Here is an 18568-nt window from a genome sequence, read left to right as displayed (position 1 = left end):
GACATAAAGAATAGCAAAATAAAGTCTTCCTCCACACAGCATCTCCAGATCTTCTTTGGTTTTCCACTCCTTCCTTCCACCTCCACCTCTTCAGTAATAATGATATCCTCTTTCCCTCTGTCCCTCCTACCCTGTCCCTCTGTCTGTCTGTCTGTCTGTCTGTCTTTGCAGTATCCATAAGCATTGGAGCTGCAACACTTAACATTTACAAATACACTTACAAATACTAACACTTGCGAATTCTTACAAACACTGCTATGCTTCGTAACTTAACTCTCAAACTCAGCCTATTGTTCCTGTATCGTAATCTTGACACTTACCTCAATACCGCTGCGCTTCATAACTCTGCTCGTAACTCTCTAAGATAGCGTATTTTTTTCCATATCTTAACATACACTTGCCTCAAAACAGCTGAGCCTCGTAACATTGGCCATAACATAACTCTAACTTAGCCTATTGTATCCATCTTAATCTTGACACTTACCTCAATACCGCTACGCTTCATAACTCTGCTCGTAACTCTCTAAGATAGCGTATTTTTTCCCGTATCTTAACAAACACTTGCCTCAAAACAGCTGTGCTTCATGACATAGGCTATAACAGAACTCTCATAACTTAGGCTACTGTTTTCTATGTCCTAATCTCAATGCTTACCTCAATATTACTGTGCTTCTTAACATTGATGTAGTTCGTGTTGTTTCCATATCTTAACATAGACTTGCCTCAATACAGCTGTGCCTCATAACATAACTCTCTTAACTTGGGCTACTGTTTTCTATATCCTAATCTCGACACTTCCCTCAATACTGCTATGCTTCTTAACCAGGTAGCAGCGACGGGCCAAATTTGTGGCTTTACCGTGTAGCAGCGACGGGCCAAATTTGTGGCTTTACCGTGTAGCAGCGACGGGCCAAATTTGTGGCTTTACCGTGTAGCAGCGACGGGCCAAATTTGTGGCTTTACCGTGTAGCAGCGACGGGCCAAATTTGTGGCTTTACCGTGTAGCAGCGACGGGCCAAATTTATGGCTTTAACGTGTACCAACGACAGGCCAAATTTGTGGCTTTACCGTGTAGCAGTGACAGGCCAAATTTGTGGCTTTACCATGTAGAAGCGACGGGCCAAATTTGTGGCTTTACCGTGTAGCAGTGACGGGCCAAATTTGTGGCTTTACCGTGTAGCAGCGACGGGCCAAATTTGTGGCTTTACCTTGTACCAGCAACAGGCCAAATTTGTACCATGATATAAACCCCCCAAAATAGATGATGCATAAACTGATCACAAATGCTTTGATATATATTATGAAATGGTTTGTGTGAGTGATGATTTTTTCTCATTTTTCTCGCTTGGAGGGACCATTAAGAAACATGATCCCTGCTGCTACCGGGTTAAACTCTCTAACTTATCCTATTGTATCCATCCTAATCTTGATGCATACCTCAATATTGCTATGCTTTTAAACTTTCTAACTTAGCCTAATTTTTTCTATTCCTACTCCTGATATTTACCTCAATACTGCTATGCTTTTTAAACTATCTAACTTAGCCTATTGTATCCGTATATTGATCTTGACGCTTGCCACATTACTGCAGCGCTTCGTAACTTAGCTTGTAACTTAACTATAACTTGCCACAATATTGGTACGCTTCATAACTTAGCGCGTAACTTAACTCTAAGATAGCGAATAGTTTCCATATCTTAATCTATAAAGTTACCTCAATATTGGTACGCTTCATAACTTAGCCCGTAACTTAACTATAACTTGCCACAATATTGGTACGCTTCATAACTTAGCTCACAACTTAACTCTCTTAGATAGCAATAGTTTCCATATCTTAGTCTTTAAAGTTACCTCAATATTGGTACGCTTCATAACTTAGCTCGTAACTTAACTCTCTTTGATAGCGAATAGTTTCCATATCTTAGTCTATAAAGTTACCTCAATATTGGTACGCTTCATAACTTAGCCCGTAACTTATCTATAACTTGCCACAATATTGTTACGCTTCATAACTTAGCTCGTAACTTAACTCTCTTTGATAGCGAATAGTTTCCATATCTTAATCTATAAAGTTACCTCAATATTGGTACGCTTCATAACTTAGCTCGTAACTTAACTATAACTTGCCACAATATTGTTACGCTTCATAACTTAGCCCGTAACTTAACTCTAAGATAGCAAATAGTTTCCATATCTTAGTCTATAAAGTTACCTCAATGATGGTACGCTTCATAACTTAGCTCATAACTATAACTATTTTTTAACAAACTCGACTTAACATCTGACTTACCTCTTGGCTTCATACTTAGAACTCAACTTAATTTCTACCTTACAATTTATTTATTTATTTTATTTTTATTTTATTTTATTTTATTTTATTTTATTTTATATATTTTTTTGCTTAATTTCTACTTTATTTTATTTTATTTTATTTTTTTTTTTTATTTTTTTTATTTTTTTTTTTTTGACTGAACTTAATGTCTAACTTACTTTTGAGCTTTTAACTTATAACTCAACTTTCTAACTTACTTTTTAACTTAACAACTCAATTTCTAACTTCATCCTTAACTCTTAGGGTCGTATCATAAGACATTTTGCCGCCCAAGTTCACATATTTGACAAGGCTTTCGCAGGAGTTGTGGGCATTTCCAGGAGTAGTTTTATGACCCAGGTGGTAGTCTGACCCTTCCTCTGTACCATGAACCTGAAGAAACACATATTTGACAAGGCTTTCGTAGGAGTTGTGGGCATTTCCAGGAGTAGTTTTATGACCCTGGTGGTAGTGTGACGCTTCCTCTGTACCATGAACCTGAAGAAACACATATTTGACAAGGCTTTCGTAGGAGTTGTGGGCATTTCCAGTAGTAGTTTTATGGCCCTGGTGGTAGTGTGACCCTTCCTCTGTACCATGAACCTGAAGAAACACATATTTGACAAGGCTTTCGTAGGAGTTGTGGGCATTTCCAGTAGTAGTTTTATGGCCCTGGTGGTAGTGTGACCCTTCCTCTGTACCATGAACCTGAAGAAACACTCATTTGACAAGGCTTTCGTAGGAGTTGTGGGGATTTCCAGCAATAGTTTTATGACCCTGGTGGTAGTGTGACCCTTCCTCTGTACCATGAACCTGAAGAAACACATATTTGACAAGGCCTTCGTAGGAGTTCTGGGGATTTCCAGCAATAGTTTTATGACCCTGGTGGTAGTGTGCCCCTTCCTCTGTACCATGAACCTAGGAAACACATATTTGACAAGGCCTTCGTAGGAGTTGTGGGCATGTCCAGCAATAGTTTTATGACCCTGGTGGTAGTGTGACCCTTCCTCTGTACCATGAACCTAAAGAAACACTCATTAGAACCCGACTGACCTCTCTTTGACCTTTAGAAACAGCTGATATGAGAAGCAAAAGTATCTTATAATGTGACCTTAATCCATAACTCCTTAATTTCTAACCTCTTAACTTTTAACCTATGCTCAACTTAACTTCCGACTTACATTTTGACATTTATCCCATAACTCAATTTTCTTTCTAACTTTAAATGCAGAAGAACCTATAGCTACGGTGCTGCCCTATAGGAGAGCAGCCGATAACTATGTAGGGTTCCACTGGCGTCTGAGGGTAAACCAGCGTTGCCAGAGCCAGATTATCGTATTCACCACCGTATTTATTACTCTGAAGCCTCAAACTCTCGTACCTACACAAATAACGATAGCAAATTGAAGTTAGCGTTAAAACTCCTATTTATTGATGTTTGTTTGTTTGTTTTTGCTATAGTTATTGGTCAGAAACCACGAAAATGCAATGCGATAAGTACGATAATTTGGCAACGCTGGGGTAAACGTACCTCAACACACGATGCCGCAAGATTTCAGTTGTCAGATGTCGCCAAAAACAGAACTCCGTATCAATTGGTTTGGTCGTCCTTTTTTACACTGAACACCTCATTTGATCCCATTATTAACCCAGTAGCAGCAATGGGCCAAATTTGTGGCTTTCCCGTGTAGCAGCGATGGGCCAAATTTGTGGCTTTACCGTGTAGCAGCGATGGGCCAAATTTGTGGCTTTACCGTGTAGCAGCGACGGGCCAAATTTGTGCCATGATATAAACCCCCCAAAAATAGATGATGCATAAACTGATCACAAATGCGTCGATATATATTATGAAATGGTTTGCGTGAGTGATGATTTTATCTCATTAATTTGCTGAGAGGGGCCTTTAATGAAACACGATCCCCGCAGTTACCGGGTTAAAGACTACATTAGTACCTTGGTGTGTGAGCCGTAAAGTATTGTGTATCTTGTCACCCTCACACCGGCCCTTGTAATCACTGCCTTGTTCACCTGGTATTTAAAGTATTACCCTGTGCTTCTAGGCTCTCTTTTATCATTATTATTGTTATTATCATTGCTAGTGTTATTATTATGTATTTTAACCTCCCCTTTGCCCTGTGAATGAGTGTTATCAGGTTATCAATGATCCCTTCAGCTGGAAGTCTAAATCATTGCCTAAAAGATGCAGTGTGCTGTATGTGTTGTTACTAAAGCTGTTATTGTTAGGCGTATTGACCTCTCCTTCTGTCCTGTGAGTGGGTGTTGGTATTAGGCTTGGTCACCCTCACAGTGTTCATATCAGCCGTGGTCACCCTCACAGTGTTCATATCAGCCATGGTCACCCTCACAGTGTTCATATCAGCCGTGGTCACCCTCACAGTGTTCATATCAGCCGTGGTCACCCTCACAGTGTTGGTATAATGTTAATGGTCAGCCTGAGTGTTGGTGTTAGCTGTTTGTCAGCTGTATAGTGTTAGTATAATGCTATTGGTCACCCTATAGGAAAGCAGCCAATAACTACCATGCAGCCCTCTAGAGAAGCGGCCAATGACCATAGCTGGGCATTATCACGATAAGTTATCGCGATACTTTACCACTGATGACAAAATCATGTTATCGGCCATCCGCTACTTATTTAAATATATATCGGTATCTTTGTTACTCTTGTAACCAAACTAGTGATAATCGCTACATTTTTCCGCCTCTCAGAAAAAAAAAACATCTCCTCCCTACTGCGCGTGCGTGGCCCGGGCGCCCGCATTGTATGAAAAAACTTTGGGGTATCAAATGTCTTTGGTGAAGAGATTTCATACTTAGATCATGAACATTAAAACACTAGGTTATTTTTTTATCTTAGACTCAAAAATCAATATATCAAAGAGAAAAATCATTTAACTTTGCCCCCAAAATGATTATTCATGCCTCAAATTTAATATTCCATATTTGTTTATGAGCATGCCATGGTGTTGAAGGCACCCGGTGTTGTGTTATTTGGTGTCCCGTCGTCAAAAGCTGGCGCTTTTGTTTACAAACACTGGTCGCTCGTGAACTGGGAATGCTCAGGCCAGTAAGCGTAGCCCTGTACAGTCTCACAAAGCTTTTTAACACATTAACCCGAGAACGTCGGCAGACCCTTTTCAGGGCTTTCACGAATCGTGGCTGTGGTACAGTGGACCCTATAAAGGGCTTGCCATAAAACCCCTAATTCTAGCTAATTGTAGGCAGTGGTGGCATAGCGCAACCCACCATGAATGCCCGAGGCCATTGTGGTGGATGAGTGATCTTGAGGTGGGCTTTTTTGTCATAGGTGGTGCTGTAAGGTCATGGCAGACTGAATTAGCTATCCATACAGTAATCACTTGTCAAATTCTCTATAGTAGACAACAAGTGACTCTCGGCTGGATGCCACACATCACGAGACTGTTTATTTTGTAACAAACACCACCCAGAAATAATGGAGTTTGAGTAAAAGTAAATATTTTGAATGGCTTTATGGTCATGAGAGGAGTACTCTGATGTATGTTCCATGCTCATTTCTTAGTCTCAAATTGCAGTGTAATTTTGTTGTTTCTCGGCCACTTCTTGGCTTTCCCATAGCCAAAGCCCACGGGTTAAGAGTTGCTGGAAGGCAGAATCAGACATACAGTACCACCATCCTCGCTGTTTCTAGAACAACACTCTGTACATATAAATACAACTCGTAAAGAGTGTCGTTCTAGAATCAGCGGGGATGTTGGTAGTGGTACTGTATGTCTAATTCAGCCTTCCAGTAACTCTTAATTACAGTTAAAATGCTTTGTGAGACTGTACAGGTCTACGCTTGCTGGTCTGAGCATGCGCAGTTCACGAGAGACCAGTGTTTGTAAACAAAAGCGCGAGCTTTTGACGGTGGGGACGCCAAACAACGCAACACCGGTTCAGGCATTTCTAGTATTACCGTCCATAGGTACGTGTCAACGTGTGATTTTCAGGTTTTGTAAGTTTTCTAAAACACAGATAATGAAAATTTGAATTCATCAATGTTTTTCTATCTGAAATATCAATATAGTATCATTTTCGCCTATCGGACTTATCGCTAGCTAGTATCGGAATTTTGGATTTATATTGGTTATCGGTTATCGCCTATATTTGTGTCTCCAGTTAACAAATATCGGTTATCACCGATAAGGTTTTCCATTATCAGTTATCGGTTATCGGGAATAAGGTTTTCTGTTATCGTGCCCAGCTATGCCAATGACTATAGTGCTGCCCTACTACCTAGACCAGGGGTTCCCAACCTGGGGTACATGTTCCCCCAGTGGTACATTTGCACTTTTCAGGGGGCACATTGTGTCCAAGAGAATAACCACCACTGTACAATACTTGGTGTTGTAATCTGCATTCAAATTACACTATGTTGTGTTTTTTTTAATTTCCTCATTTTAGTAAGCAAAACTGTTATTTAAATTATATCATCAGTCTACACATACAGATTTCATGATAAAATAACATCAAAATATTACAATTTCATCTTTTTTATTCTAAATTTTTAGGGGTACACGGGAATTTATAAAAATTCCCAAGGGGTACAGAGGAACAAAGGTTGGGAACCCTTGACCTGGAAAGAGCCATTCCCCTGTTAGCACCGTCAAAAGACCACATTGGCTATCATTTTGGTATTTGCCTTAGTCAGCCGTACAGGTGACAGACTGCCAATTAATTAGTTTTGTAGGTGTTTTTTTCTGCATCTTGCAGGTAATAAGGGCAGGTTGTATTCAAGGATAGAACTTTCCCCAACAAATGAATCAGGTAGGGAGAGAGAGAGAGAGAGAAATGACCTTATAAATGATTATAACTCATGAATTAATTGTTTTTTATTAATCTTGTAAAAAATAACATAATTTAAGGGGAAATTTTATACTAATGTTCCAGATAACTAATGTGTCAGAATATATAGAAAAACATACTAATATTTATTTTTATATTAATCTATTATAAGCTTGATAAAAGTAGAAATGGAGACAGGATAATATAAGGCTAATTATAATCCTGTATATACTAAAACAAGGTAAACATACACTCACACAAAAGAAATGATGTCAACCCTTTCACGCACCAAAAGTTTAATAAGCTTCTCTTTCCTCGGCGCCATCCGTCTGGGGCTCCCTCAGGGGCCTCGCGGAGTGGCCTGAACGTGCAGCAAAAATTTTATCCATTTCACCCATGAGCATTCCTTTTTCCTGGCATTACTATATATCGCTGGTTTTGGAAGAGATTATTATTCTGCCTTATGAAAGAAAAAAACTACCAAGAAATGCAGATAAATAGAGAAGTTTACCGACTCTGAGAAAAACATTTTAAAGGGACGACAGACACGCTCACGGGCTGCCCGCTGAGAGGCAACTAAACCACGGCAGATTATCACTTCACATCCAACGGAGTGAGAGAGTTGACAATTAGTTTATTTTATTGGTAATGGATCTTTGACGCAAAAAAAAATGACACGATTCTGAAAGACTTTATTTTGGGTGATTTTTAAAAAGTTTTTGACGCAATTCGAGTCAAAAGCTCACGTAGACGATTCCGTTTTGTCGCGAATCGTGTCGTGGTTCATGAAAGGGTTAATATTGATACTTTTTATAGCCGTCCAAATGAAATGAAGTGAAGTGAATGTTTACCACCAGCGTACCATAAACATGTCAGCTTAATAATGTTTCGTCATTGGTCTGGGGGTGTAAATATTTGACTAATCCAACTTAATATAAAAAAATTGTACCATAAACATGTCAGCTTACTAATGTTTCGTCATTGGTCTGGGGGTGTAAATATTTGACTAATCCAACTTAATATAAAAAAATTGTACCATAAACATGTCAGCTTAATAATGTTTCGTCGCTGGTCTGGGGGTGTAAATATTTGACTAATCCAACTTAATATAAAAAAATTGTACCATAAACATGTCAGCTTAATAATGTTTCGTCATTGGTCTGGGGGTGTAAATATTTGACTAATCCAACTTAATATAAAAAAATTGTACCATAAACATGTCAGCTTACTAATGTTTCGTCGCTGGTATGGGGTCTCGGTGTAAGTATTTGACTAATCTAACATAATATAAAAAAAAATTCAATAATAGCAATAGGGATAACTTGCTGTACAGGTTAATTAGCTTATATATTCACCTTGCTACTTGTATATATATTTTGTTGGGTCTGTGTAAAGATATTAAACATTAACTTAACATAAAAAAAAAATAGAATAATAGCCATATATATAACTTGCTGTACAGGTTAATTAGCTTATATATTCACCTTGCTACTTGTATATATATTTTGTTGGGTCTGTGTAAATATTTTAATACAATAACTTAACAAAATACAAAAATAGCCATAGATATAACTCACTGTACAGGTTAATAAGCTTATATGTTCACCTTGCTACTTGTATATATATTTTGTTGGGTCTGTGTAAATATTTTAATACAATAAATAACTTAACAAAATAAAAAAAAAGCCATAGATATAACTCGCTGTACAGGTTAATAAGCTTATCTATATTCACCTTGCTACTTGTATATATATTTTTTGTTGGGTCTCATTGTACAGGTTTTAAACACTTAACATATAATACAGAATACAAAAATAGCCATAGAAGTAACTCGCTGTACAGGTTAATTAGCTTATCTATATTCACCTTGCTACTTGTACATATATTTTTTGTTGGGTCAGAGTGGAAAGATTTTAAACACTAATAACATAAAATACAAAAATAGCCATAGATATAACTCACTGTTCAGGTTAAGTAGACTATATATATTCACCTTTCTACTTGTATATATATTTTTTGTTGGGTCACAGTGCAAAGATTTTAAACACTAACTTTACATAAAATACAAAAATAGCCATAGATGTCACTCACTGTTCAGGTTAAGTAGACTATATATATTCACCTTGCTACTTGTACATATATTTTTTTGGGGTCACAGCGGAAAGATTTTAAACACTAACTTAACATGAAATCCAAATATAGCCATAGATATAATTCACTGTACAGGTTAATGAGCTTACATATTTACCTTTGCTACATTATATACTTTCTTCTTCACTTGTCAAATGGTTCTTTCCTAGTCAAATTATAACATAGTCTAAATAGGCATAAGAAATCTTTATATATATATATACACTACATAAATAAAAAGAATAGTTATAGATAATTCACTGTACAAATTAAACAGCGGCATCATATAGATTCCTTTTCACTTGTCAATATGTTCTTTTTTAGACTCAAATTATAAACAGTCATGCTTTTAATAGATATAAAAGTTTTACATACACAATACATCAAAAAATAATACAATAATAGCCAATGTATAGAATAGTTACCCCATATTTTCACCTTTTCTACATATATATAATTTTTACACTAGCCAAATTGTTCTCAGGCAAATCATAGTCATTCTCTAGCAACACAATACATAAAATAATACAATAATTGCCACTGTATAGAATAGTTAGCTCATATTTTCACCTTTCCTACATATATATAATTTTCACACTGATGAAATTGTTTTTAGGCAAATCATAAAGTCATTCTCTATATACACAATACATTAAAAAAATACAATACTAGCAATAGCGATACTGTACAAACTCATATTCTCACCTTTTCTACATATATATAATTTTCACACTGACGAAATTGTTCTTAGGCAAATCATAGTCATTCTCTATATACACAATACATAAAATAATACAATACTAGCCACTGTATAGAATAGTTACCCCATATTCTCACCTTTCCTACATATATATAATTTTCACACTGACGAAATTGTTTTTAGGCAAATCATAGTCATTCTCTAGATACACAATACATAAAATAATACAATAATTGCCACTGTATAGAATAGTCACCCCATATTCTCACCTTTCCTACATATATATAATTTTCACACTAGCCAAATTGTTCTCAGGCAAATCATAGTCATTCTTTATATACACAATACATAAAAGAATACAATACTAGCCACTGTATAGAATAGTTACCCCATATTCTCACCTTTCCTACATATATATAATTTTCACACTGACGAAATTGTTTTTAGGCAAATCATAGTCATTATATACACAATACATAAAATAATACAATAATAGCCACTGTACAGGTTAATCAGCTCATTCTCACCTTTCCCACATATATATAACTTGTACACTGGCCAAATGGTTCAAACTCAGATCATCAAGTAGAATAGATATGTACAAACAGGTATGCGAAAGTGCTTTATATATACGCCATCAATTGCAAGTTTTAGCCTTATTTGATTGCTTCAGCGTCTGTGATTCATAGTTCTTGCTTCATCCATTCCCTTAGTAGATATGTTAGTGAGTAAGTCTGCATCTTCCTTCACGGCAATATTGTTGGTGTTAGTATTTGCTTTGGTCTGGGTGTGTTGTTATATATCTTGCTTTGTATAGAAAATGTGTGTTGTTGATGCTGATAGTTGCGATGATTATTATGATGATGAGTCTTATTTCTCTCTGCTATATTTTATTTATTTATTTCTTCCTTTCTTTCTTTTTTTCTTTCATTTTTTTCAGTAATTCCTTTTCTTCTTTTTGCAGATTTTTTCTTTCTTTATTTTTTTCTATTCTTCTTTTCTTCTTTCTATTTTTCTTCATTTTCCTTTCTCATAAAAATTTCAGCTACTGTTAAATTTACTACTACTACTACTACTACTACTACTACTACTACTACCACTACTACTACTACTATTTCTTTCTTCCTGTCTTTATTCCTTACATTCTTTATATTATGTCTTTTCTTGATCATTCTTCCTTTTGTAAATAGTTCAACCTCTTCAATTTTCTTCCACTACTACTACTACTGCATCTACTACATCTACTACCACCCCACAGGACGTACAGTCAGTGGACCTCTCGGACAACCCTTTCCACGAGCCGAGCTTCAAATTTTACGACCAGACCTTGGTGGATGCGCTGGAGGTGGGTGACGAGAACTGTGAGGGGTTCTTCAGGCTCCTCGCACTCTGCCACACTGTGATGCCCGAGGAGAAGAATGGTGAGTGTGTGAGTGTGTGTGTGTGTGTGTGTGTGTGTGTGTGTGTGTGTTGACCTAGCTGTTATACATGATGATGAATGCATGTATTACTTTTATTATTATTATTAACAGTATTATTTGTTACCGTTACTGTAGTCTGTCCACTTAACCCCTTCACTACGGCCGGGCCAAAACAGCGCCCCATTCCGTATCCGAGATTCAAATGTCGCTATTGAATATAACAAGTTTTCAGCCATAAACTCAACATAATCATCATGTATTATATATGAAAACATGCAGAATTAAATGGTGCACATAAAGAAACATAGATTAATTGATAATTTTGAGAAGTAAGCATAAATATAGAGATAAAGTAACTCGTATATTGGCAGAAGCGAGCCAGGATGCAGCATGCGCGTCCTCGGATATGGTACGGGGCACGCAAGGACGCAGTATATGCATCCTCGTGTTGAAGGGGTTAAGTCTGCCCCAAGCTGACAACATAAACCTAAGCATGTTCGTAAGCACAATGCAGATTATCAGAAAGTGTTGCATGAAATAAACACAAACAGAGGTTAATGAAAACTTGGAAGCCATTGCAGTAGCCAATCAGCACTCAGCTTGCAAACACGCTTAGGTTTATGTTGTCAGCTTGGGTCGGACTTAAGTGAACAGACTATATAACCACTGGTACGACAATGATCCTCACCACTATGTATTTACCCAGTTGTATTTACCTAGTTGTAGTCTTACAGGCCTGGGCTTACGCTCATGTGGTCCCGTCTCCATATCTGTATTTGTCCAGCTTTTCCTTAAAGTTGTGCACACTCTTTGCCGATACTACATCCTCACTTAGTCTGTTCCAAGCCTCTATGTTTCTGTGCGGGAAGCTATATTTCTTTATGTCTCTCAAGCATCTTCCTTTCCTTAACTTTTTACTGTGTCCTCGTGTGTTGCTGATGTTTCTTCCTTCTCTTAGTAGCAACTCCTCATTGTCTACTTCTTCCATTTTAATCAATAGTTTATAAATTTGTATTACGTCTCCCCCTTCTCTTCTTTGTTCCAGTGTTGGCAGGTCCATTTTCTTTAGCCTTTCTTCATGTGTGTGTGTGACTTGTATTTTTAAGGCTCTAGGGGAGTGGTTCTCAATCTTTGTTCAGTGGTGGCACCCTGAACTTATATGAACCCTTTTGTGGCACCCTTTCCCCCCCCTCCCCCCCCCCCCCCCTCCTCCTCACATGAATTAACTTCTTATACACAATTGTACCTGTTTACATTACTTTAATTAATTAATTAAAATTATTATCCATACTTAAACCAAAATTAACATACGGTACAGTACATGCCCAAACATAGAACTCGTCAGTAGAATTAGATTAACTTAACCCGGTAGCAGCGACGGGCCAAATCTGTGGCTTTACCGTGTAGCAGCGACGGGCCAAATCTGTGGCTTTACCGTGTAGCAGCGACGGGCCAAATCTGTGGCTGTACCGTGTAGCAGCAACGGGCCAAATCTGTGGCTGTACCGTGTAGCAGCAACGGGCCAAATCTGTGGCTGTACCGTGTAGCAGCAACGGGCCAAATCTGTGGCTGTACCGTGTAGCAGCAACGGGCCAAATCTGTGGCTGTACCGTGTAGCAGCAACGGGCCAAATCTGTGGCTGTACCGTGTAGCAGCAACGGGCCAGATCTGTGGCTGTACCGTGTAGCAGCAACGGGCCAGATCTGTGGCTGTACCGTGTAGCAGCAACGGGCCAGATCTGTGGCTGTACCGTGTAGCAGCAACGGGCCAAATCTGTGGCTGTACCGTGTAGCAGCAACGGGCCAGATCTGTGGCTGTACCGTGTAGCAGCAACGGGCCAAATCTGTGGCTTTACTGTGTAGCAGCAACGGGCCAAATCTGTGGCTTTACTGTGTAGCAGCAACGGGCCAAATCTGTGGCTTTACTGTGTAGCAGCAACGGGCCAAATCTGTGGCTTTACTGTGTAGCAGCAACGGGCCAAATTTGTGCCATGACATAAACCCCCCAAAATAGATGATGCATAAACTGATCACAAATGCTTTGATATATATTATGAAATGGTTTGTGTGAGTGATGATTTTTTCTCATTTTTCTCGCTTAGAGGGACCATTAAGAAACATGATCCTCGCTGCTACCGGGTTAAGAGAATAAAAGCAGACTTACATAAAAAGAAGAAAAAAGGCGTGATTCGAAATTCCTGAAAACCTCTGCTCTAGGGTGCCTTAGTAATGATATAATGCATGTCTTACTATTATTATTATTACCATTGTTACTTCTACTGTTACTATTACAAGCAGCACCAATATCATCCTCTCTGTCCTGTGTTGGGCCGCAGGTAAGCTGGAGTACCAAGCGCAGTCCCCCGATGAAGGTGCGCTGGTGTCGGCGGCGCGGAACTTTGGCTTCGTCTTCAAGTCCCGCACACCCAACAGCATCACCATATCCGTGAGTTGATTGATCTATTTATTCATTTATTTATTTATTTATTTATTTATTTATATCTACTCATTTGATCCCACTGAATTTATTTATTTATTTATTTATTTTATCTACTCATTTGATGCCACTGAATTTATTTATTTATTTATTTATTTATATGTACTCATTTGATCCCACTGAATTTATTTATTTATTTATTTATTTTATCTACTCATTTGATACCGCAATTTATTTATTTATTTATTTATTTATATTTATTTATTTATTTATTTTTTTTTACAACAAAGGAGACAGCTCAAGGGCACAAAAAAAGGAAACAATAATAATAAAAAAATAAAAAAACGCTACTCGATGAAAGAAATGAAAGAAAAATAGAGAATGAAAGGAAGAATAAAACAGTAAGTAGAAATAAAGAACTCTGCATATATATAACACTCATCACGCACACAACGACCAGAAACTAAAGGAAGACCGCGGAAACAGGACGGCTGAGGGAACTTAATCACTTTGTAGATGCCGTGATGCATGGGCAGGAACTGTAAGCTGTTTGTGGCACGGAGAGGTGGTAAGGAACAAAAGAGGTGCCAGTTAGTCACTTAACATCGACAGACACATAGTTATGCGCGTCCTTCAAATTCCAGATAGCTTCTCGCTCTCCGGCGCTGGCGTCATGCTTGTTGCCCACGCCTGATAGAACTACACGACACCAGCGGCATCACCGTCATTAAGGGGTTAACCCTTTCTATATATGGTACACTTTTTATCCCCCAAAGGCCAAAAAATTACAACCGTTCTCTCTACCTTTCCCTCCCTCTACATCTGCTGCTCCCTTCACACTCTCAACACCTTGCTATTTTACTTTTTCTTCAACATCCACTTCTCTCTCTCTCTCTCTCTCTCTCTCTCTCTCTCTCTCTCTCTCTCTCTCTCTCTCTCTCTTCTCACGACACACATCTTTTTCCACCCCCCAGGCGAAGAAGAATCCCGAGACGTACGAGCTTCTGTGCATCCTCGACTTCAACAACGTCCGGAAGCGCATGTCAGTGATACTCAAGAAGGACGGCAAGATCCGCCTCTACTGCAAGGGTGCCGACTCCATCATCTACGAGAGGCTGAAGGCCGGCCAGGAGGGGCTGAAGCGGCAGACACAGGAACACCTCGACGTGAGTGTGCTGGAGGGGGGGAGAGAGAGGGAGAGAGTAGAGAATGAAAGGGGATAGGAAGGGAAGGAAGAAAATAGGTAAAGAAAGAGAGAGAGAGAGAGAGAGAGAGAGAGAGAGAGAGAGAGAATAGAAGGGGGTACTGATATATGTAAAAATTAGGTTCAGTCTCCCTTTAAAAGACTTGCAAACCTTAACTATATTGTATCCCTCAAGTGTAAGAGAGAGAGAGAGAGAGAGAGAGAGAGAGAGAGAGAGATTGAAAAGTAGTACCATAGATTTTAATTAATCATGAATGGTGTGAGTTTGTTATGTGAAATGAGAGAGAGAGAGAGAGAGAAAGAGAGAGAGAGATTGAAAAGTAGTACCATAGATTTTAATTTAGCATGAATGGTGTGAGTTTGTTATGTGAAATGAGAGAGAGAGAGAGAGAGAGAGCGTAATGGTATGATATATGTAGATACTTTTTACTTATTCCTCTATTTCCTTAAGTCTTTGTATATTCACAGTGTCTATAATCTTCTTTCCTCATCCCTCACATTTATCTCTCTTTGTGTTTCTTTCCTTGAGTTCTATCTTCCATTATGTGTTTAGTGTATCATTCTCTTTTTCAGCTTTTCACAGTCTTATTCATTATTATTATCAGTATTATTCATTATATGGTGAGATAGCCAACTATTATATTTACTGTTGTTATATATCATCCAGCATCCCGTGATAAAATGGCCAGTAATCATTGCCGCAGGTTATCTCGCTGTGTACATAAACTATTGATAGCCTACTGAAAAAGATGTCCCCCGCGGCTGCACGTATTATCTCACTCGTGTTTTATTTGGCGATGTGTTGAGGTGCGTTTACTTATGTGAGGTTTGTTGGCTCGTTCTTATATTCCTTTGTTGACTTTTTCCTCTCCCTTTGCAAATCCGTTCACTCCATGTGTGTGTGTGTGTGTGTGTGTGTGTGTGTGTGTGTGTGTTTTGCAGGCATTTGCAGGCGATGGTCTGAAGATGCTCTGTCTGGCGTACAAAGACCTCCATTGCAGACTCTTATCCATCTTCCTTATGTGTGTGTGTGTGTGTTTTCCAGGCATTCACGGGCGATGGTCTGAAGATGCTCTGTCTGGCGTACAAAGACCTCCATTGCAGACTCTTATCCATCTTCCTTATGTGTGTGTGTGTGTGTTTTCCAGGCATTCGCGGGCGATGGTCTGAGGACGCTGTGTCTGGCGTACAAAGACCTGGAGGAGAACTATTTTCAGGTGAGGAAACGGAAAGTATAAGGAAAGGAAGTTGAGCGCTGCAGAGCAAGTCAAGATCATAGGTGTTAGAAGTGTTAGTAAAGTGTGTGTGCAGTGAGGGTTAGTATTTTTTTTATTTATTTATTTATTTTATTTATCTTTTAATTTTTTTACATCCCCATTTATAGCACCAGTAGGCTTCATCAGGGGCCAGATGGTCGGCCTAAACCCATCGTGGCGCAGGCAAAAATTTTTATAGTGGCGCCATTTATGCTTATAGTTATGCTAGTATAGTATAATGTCAGTAATGTTAGTGTTAGTACAGTGCCGATATGTTGCAGACCACGTTAACATCATAGTGTGTAAAGTATAGTGCTACAGAAGTTAAGATTATTGTGTGTAAAATATAGGTTGGTATTACAAGGCACTTTCGCTCCTCACGTCAGCTATTTCTAAAGGTCAAAGAGGGGGTTAGTCGGGTTCTAATGGGTGTTTCCTGAGGTTCGCGGTACAGAGGAAGGGTCACACTACCACCAGGGTCATAAAACTACTCCTGGAAATGCCCACAACTCCCACGAAAGCCTTGTCAAATATGTGTTTCTTAGGTTCATGGTACAGAAGAAGGGTCACACTACCACCAGGGTCATAAAACTACCCCTGGAAATGCCCACAACTCCTATGAAAGCCTTGTCCAATATGTGTTCTAGAGCGGCGAAATGTCTTATAATACGACCCATAGTGTTACAGATCAAATTAACATCATAGGGTGGGAAATACAGCACCATAGAAGAAGGTAGAGTTATAGTATAAAATATAGGTGTTAGAATAGTTGCTAGTGAAGTGTTGGTGTGGTATAGTGTTAGTCTAGGTAGTGTTCGTATGGTTAGTCTAGGTAGTGTTCGTATGGTTAGTCTAGGTAGTGTTCGTATGGTTAGTCTAGGTAGTGTTCGTATGGTTAGTCTAGGTAGTGTTCGTATGGTTAGTCTAGGTAGTGTTGGTATGGTTATGTATTAGTATAGTTAGTCTAAGTACAGTGCCACATGATCAGTAACTTTATATAGCTAACTATGACTAACATATAGCATCGGGTAGGACACAAAGCAATGGGTTTAAACTGGATAAATTCAGATTCAACAGGGACATAGGCAAAAATTGGTTTACTAACAGAGTGGTGGATGAGTGGAATAGCCTGGGCAGTCATGTGGTGAGTGCCAATACAGTTGTCACATTCAAAAATAGATTAGATAAATTCATGTACAGCGATATTAGGTTGGGTTAGATACACGGGAGCTTAGGTTCAAAGGAGCTGCCTTGCACAGGCCTACCGACCTCTTGCAGACTCCTACGTTCTTATGTTCTTATGTTCTTATGATGATGATGATTGTTAGTACAGTGCCAATATGCTAGGTATTCAAAGTCGGCTAAATATAATTGGCTCCTGCTCCTCAGGCCCGGGTTCGAATCCCGGTGTGCAGGTCACTCAGCTGTTCATCCTCCCTATTGGGCTGGAGAATAAATGTGTACCTCGTGATACCCGGGGAAGGTAAACTGTGGCAACCCGGATGTCACACTGGCCCTGTGTCCCGGGGTGATGGGCTCCCTCACACCACAGGCTCAAGGGCCAATGTTACGGAGATGAGCACCGAGGCCATGCACAGCTTTTTTTATATATATTTATTTATTTATTTATTTATTTTACAGCAGAGGAGACAGTTCAAGGGCATAAAAAAAGAAAACAATAATGAAAAAAAGCCCGCAACTTACTGCTCCTGAATAGAGTAGAGAGGAGTGGCCAAAAAGCTATATCGTATGCCCTAAACTTTACCTTCCTAAATATAATTATCCACCCCCCTCAGAACTGGAAGAGCCGGCACCACGAGGCGGCCGTGTCACTGGAGAACCGCGACGCCAAGCTGGATGCCATCTACGAGGAGATTGAAAAGGACCTCCTGCTGATGGGTGAGTGCCGGCGGGGAGAACCACAACGCCACCACCCTGACAACTCTTATACTTCTTTCCTAATTTTTACCTTATTCCCTAACCTAACCTAACCTAACCTAACCTAACCTACCCTACCTTAAACTAACCTAACCTAACAGCTACTCTCTAATACTTCTTTCCTTATTTTTACCTTATTCCCTAACCTAACCTAACCTAACCTAACCTAACCTACCCTAAACTAACCTAACCTAACCTAACAGCTACTCTCTAATACTTCTTTCCTTATTTTTACCTTATTCCCTAACCTAACCTAACCTAACAGCTACTCTCTAATACTTCTTTCCTTATTTTTACCTTATTCCCTAACCTAACCTAACCTAACCTAACCTAACAGCTACTCTCTAA

The 18568-nt window shown here is 38.9% G+C and overlaps 1 protein-coding gene across 7 annotated transcripts in view; it reads left to right on the top strand.

Moving 5' to 3' along the window:
* Window positions 1–18568, top strand: part of LOC126984664 (phospholipid-transporting ATPase ID-like) — a 199204-nt gene that overhangs the window by 156518 nt on the left and 24118 nt on the right. For all 7 annotated transcript variants that reach the window (XM_050838545.1, XM_050838548.1, XM_050838546.1 and 4 more), the window contains 5 exons: window positions 11224–11386; window positions 13722–13831; window positions 14797–14988; window positions 16175–16243; window positions 18079–18181. In XM_050838545.1, the coding sequence (XP_050694502.1) occupies window positions 11224–11386; window positions 13722–13831; window positions 14797–14988; window positions 16175–16243; window positions 18079–18181 (637 nt within the window). The remainder of the gene's footprint in view (window positions 1–11223; window positions 11387–13721; window positions 13832–14796; window positions 14989–16174; window positions 16244–18078; window positions 18182–18568) is intronic.

Source organism: Eriocheir sinensis, chromosome 57 (genome assembly GCF_024679095.1).
Source record: "Eriocheir sinensis breed Jianghai 21 chromosome 57, ASM2467909v1, whole genome shotgun sequence".
NCBI classification, from domain to species: domain Eukaryota; kingdom Metazoa; phylum Arthropoda; class Malacostraca; order Decapoda; family Varunidae; genus Eriocheir; species Eriocheir sinensis.
This window is presented reverse-complemented; position numbering and strand designations above follow the sequence as displayed.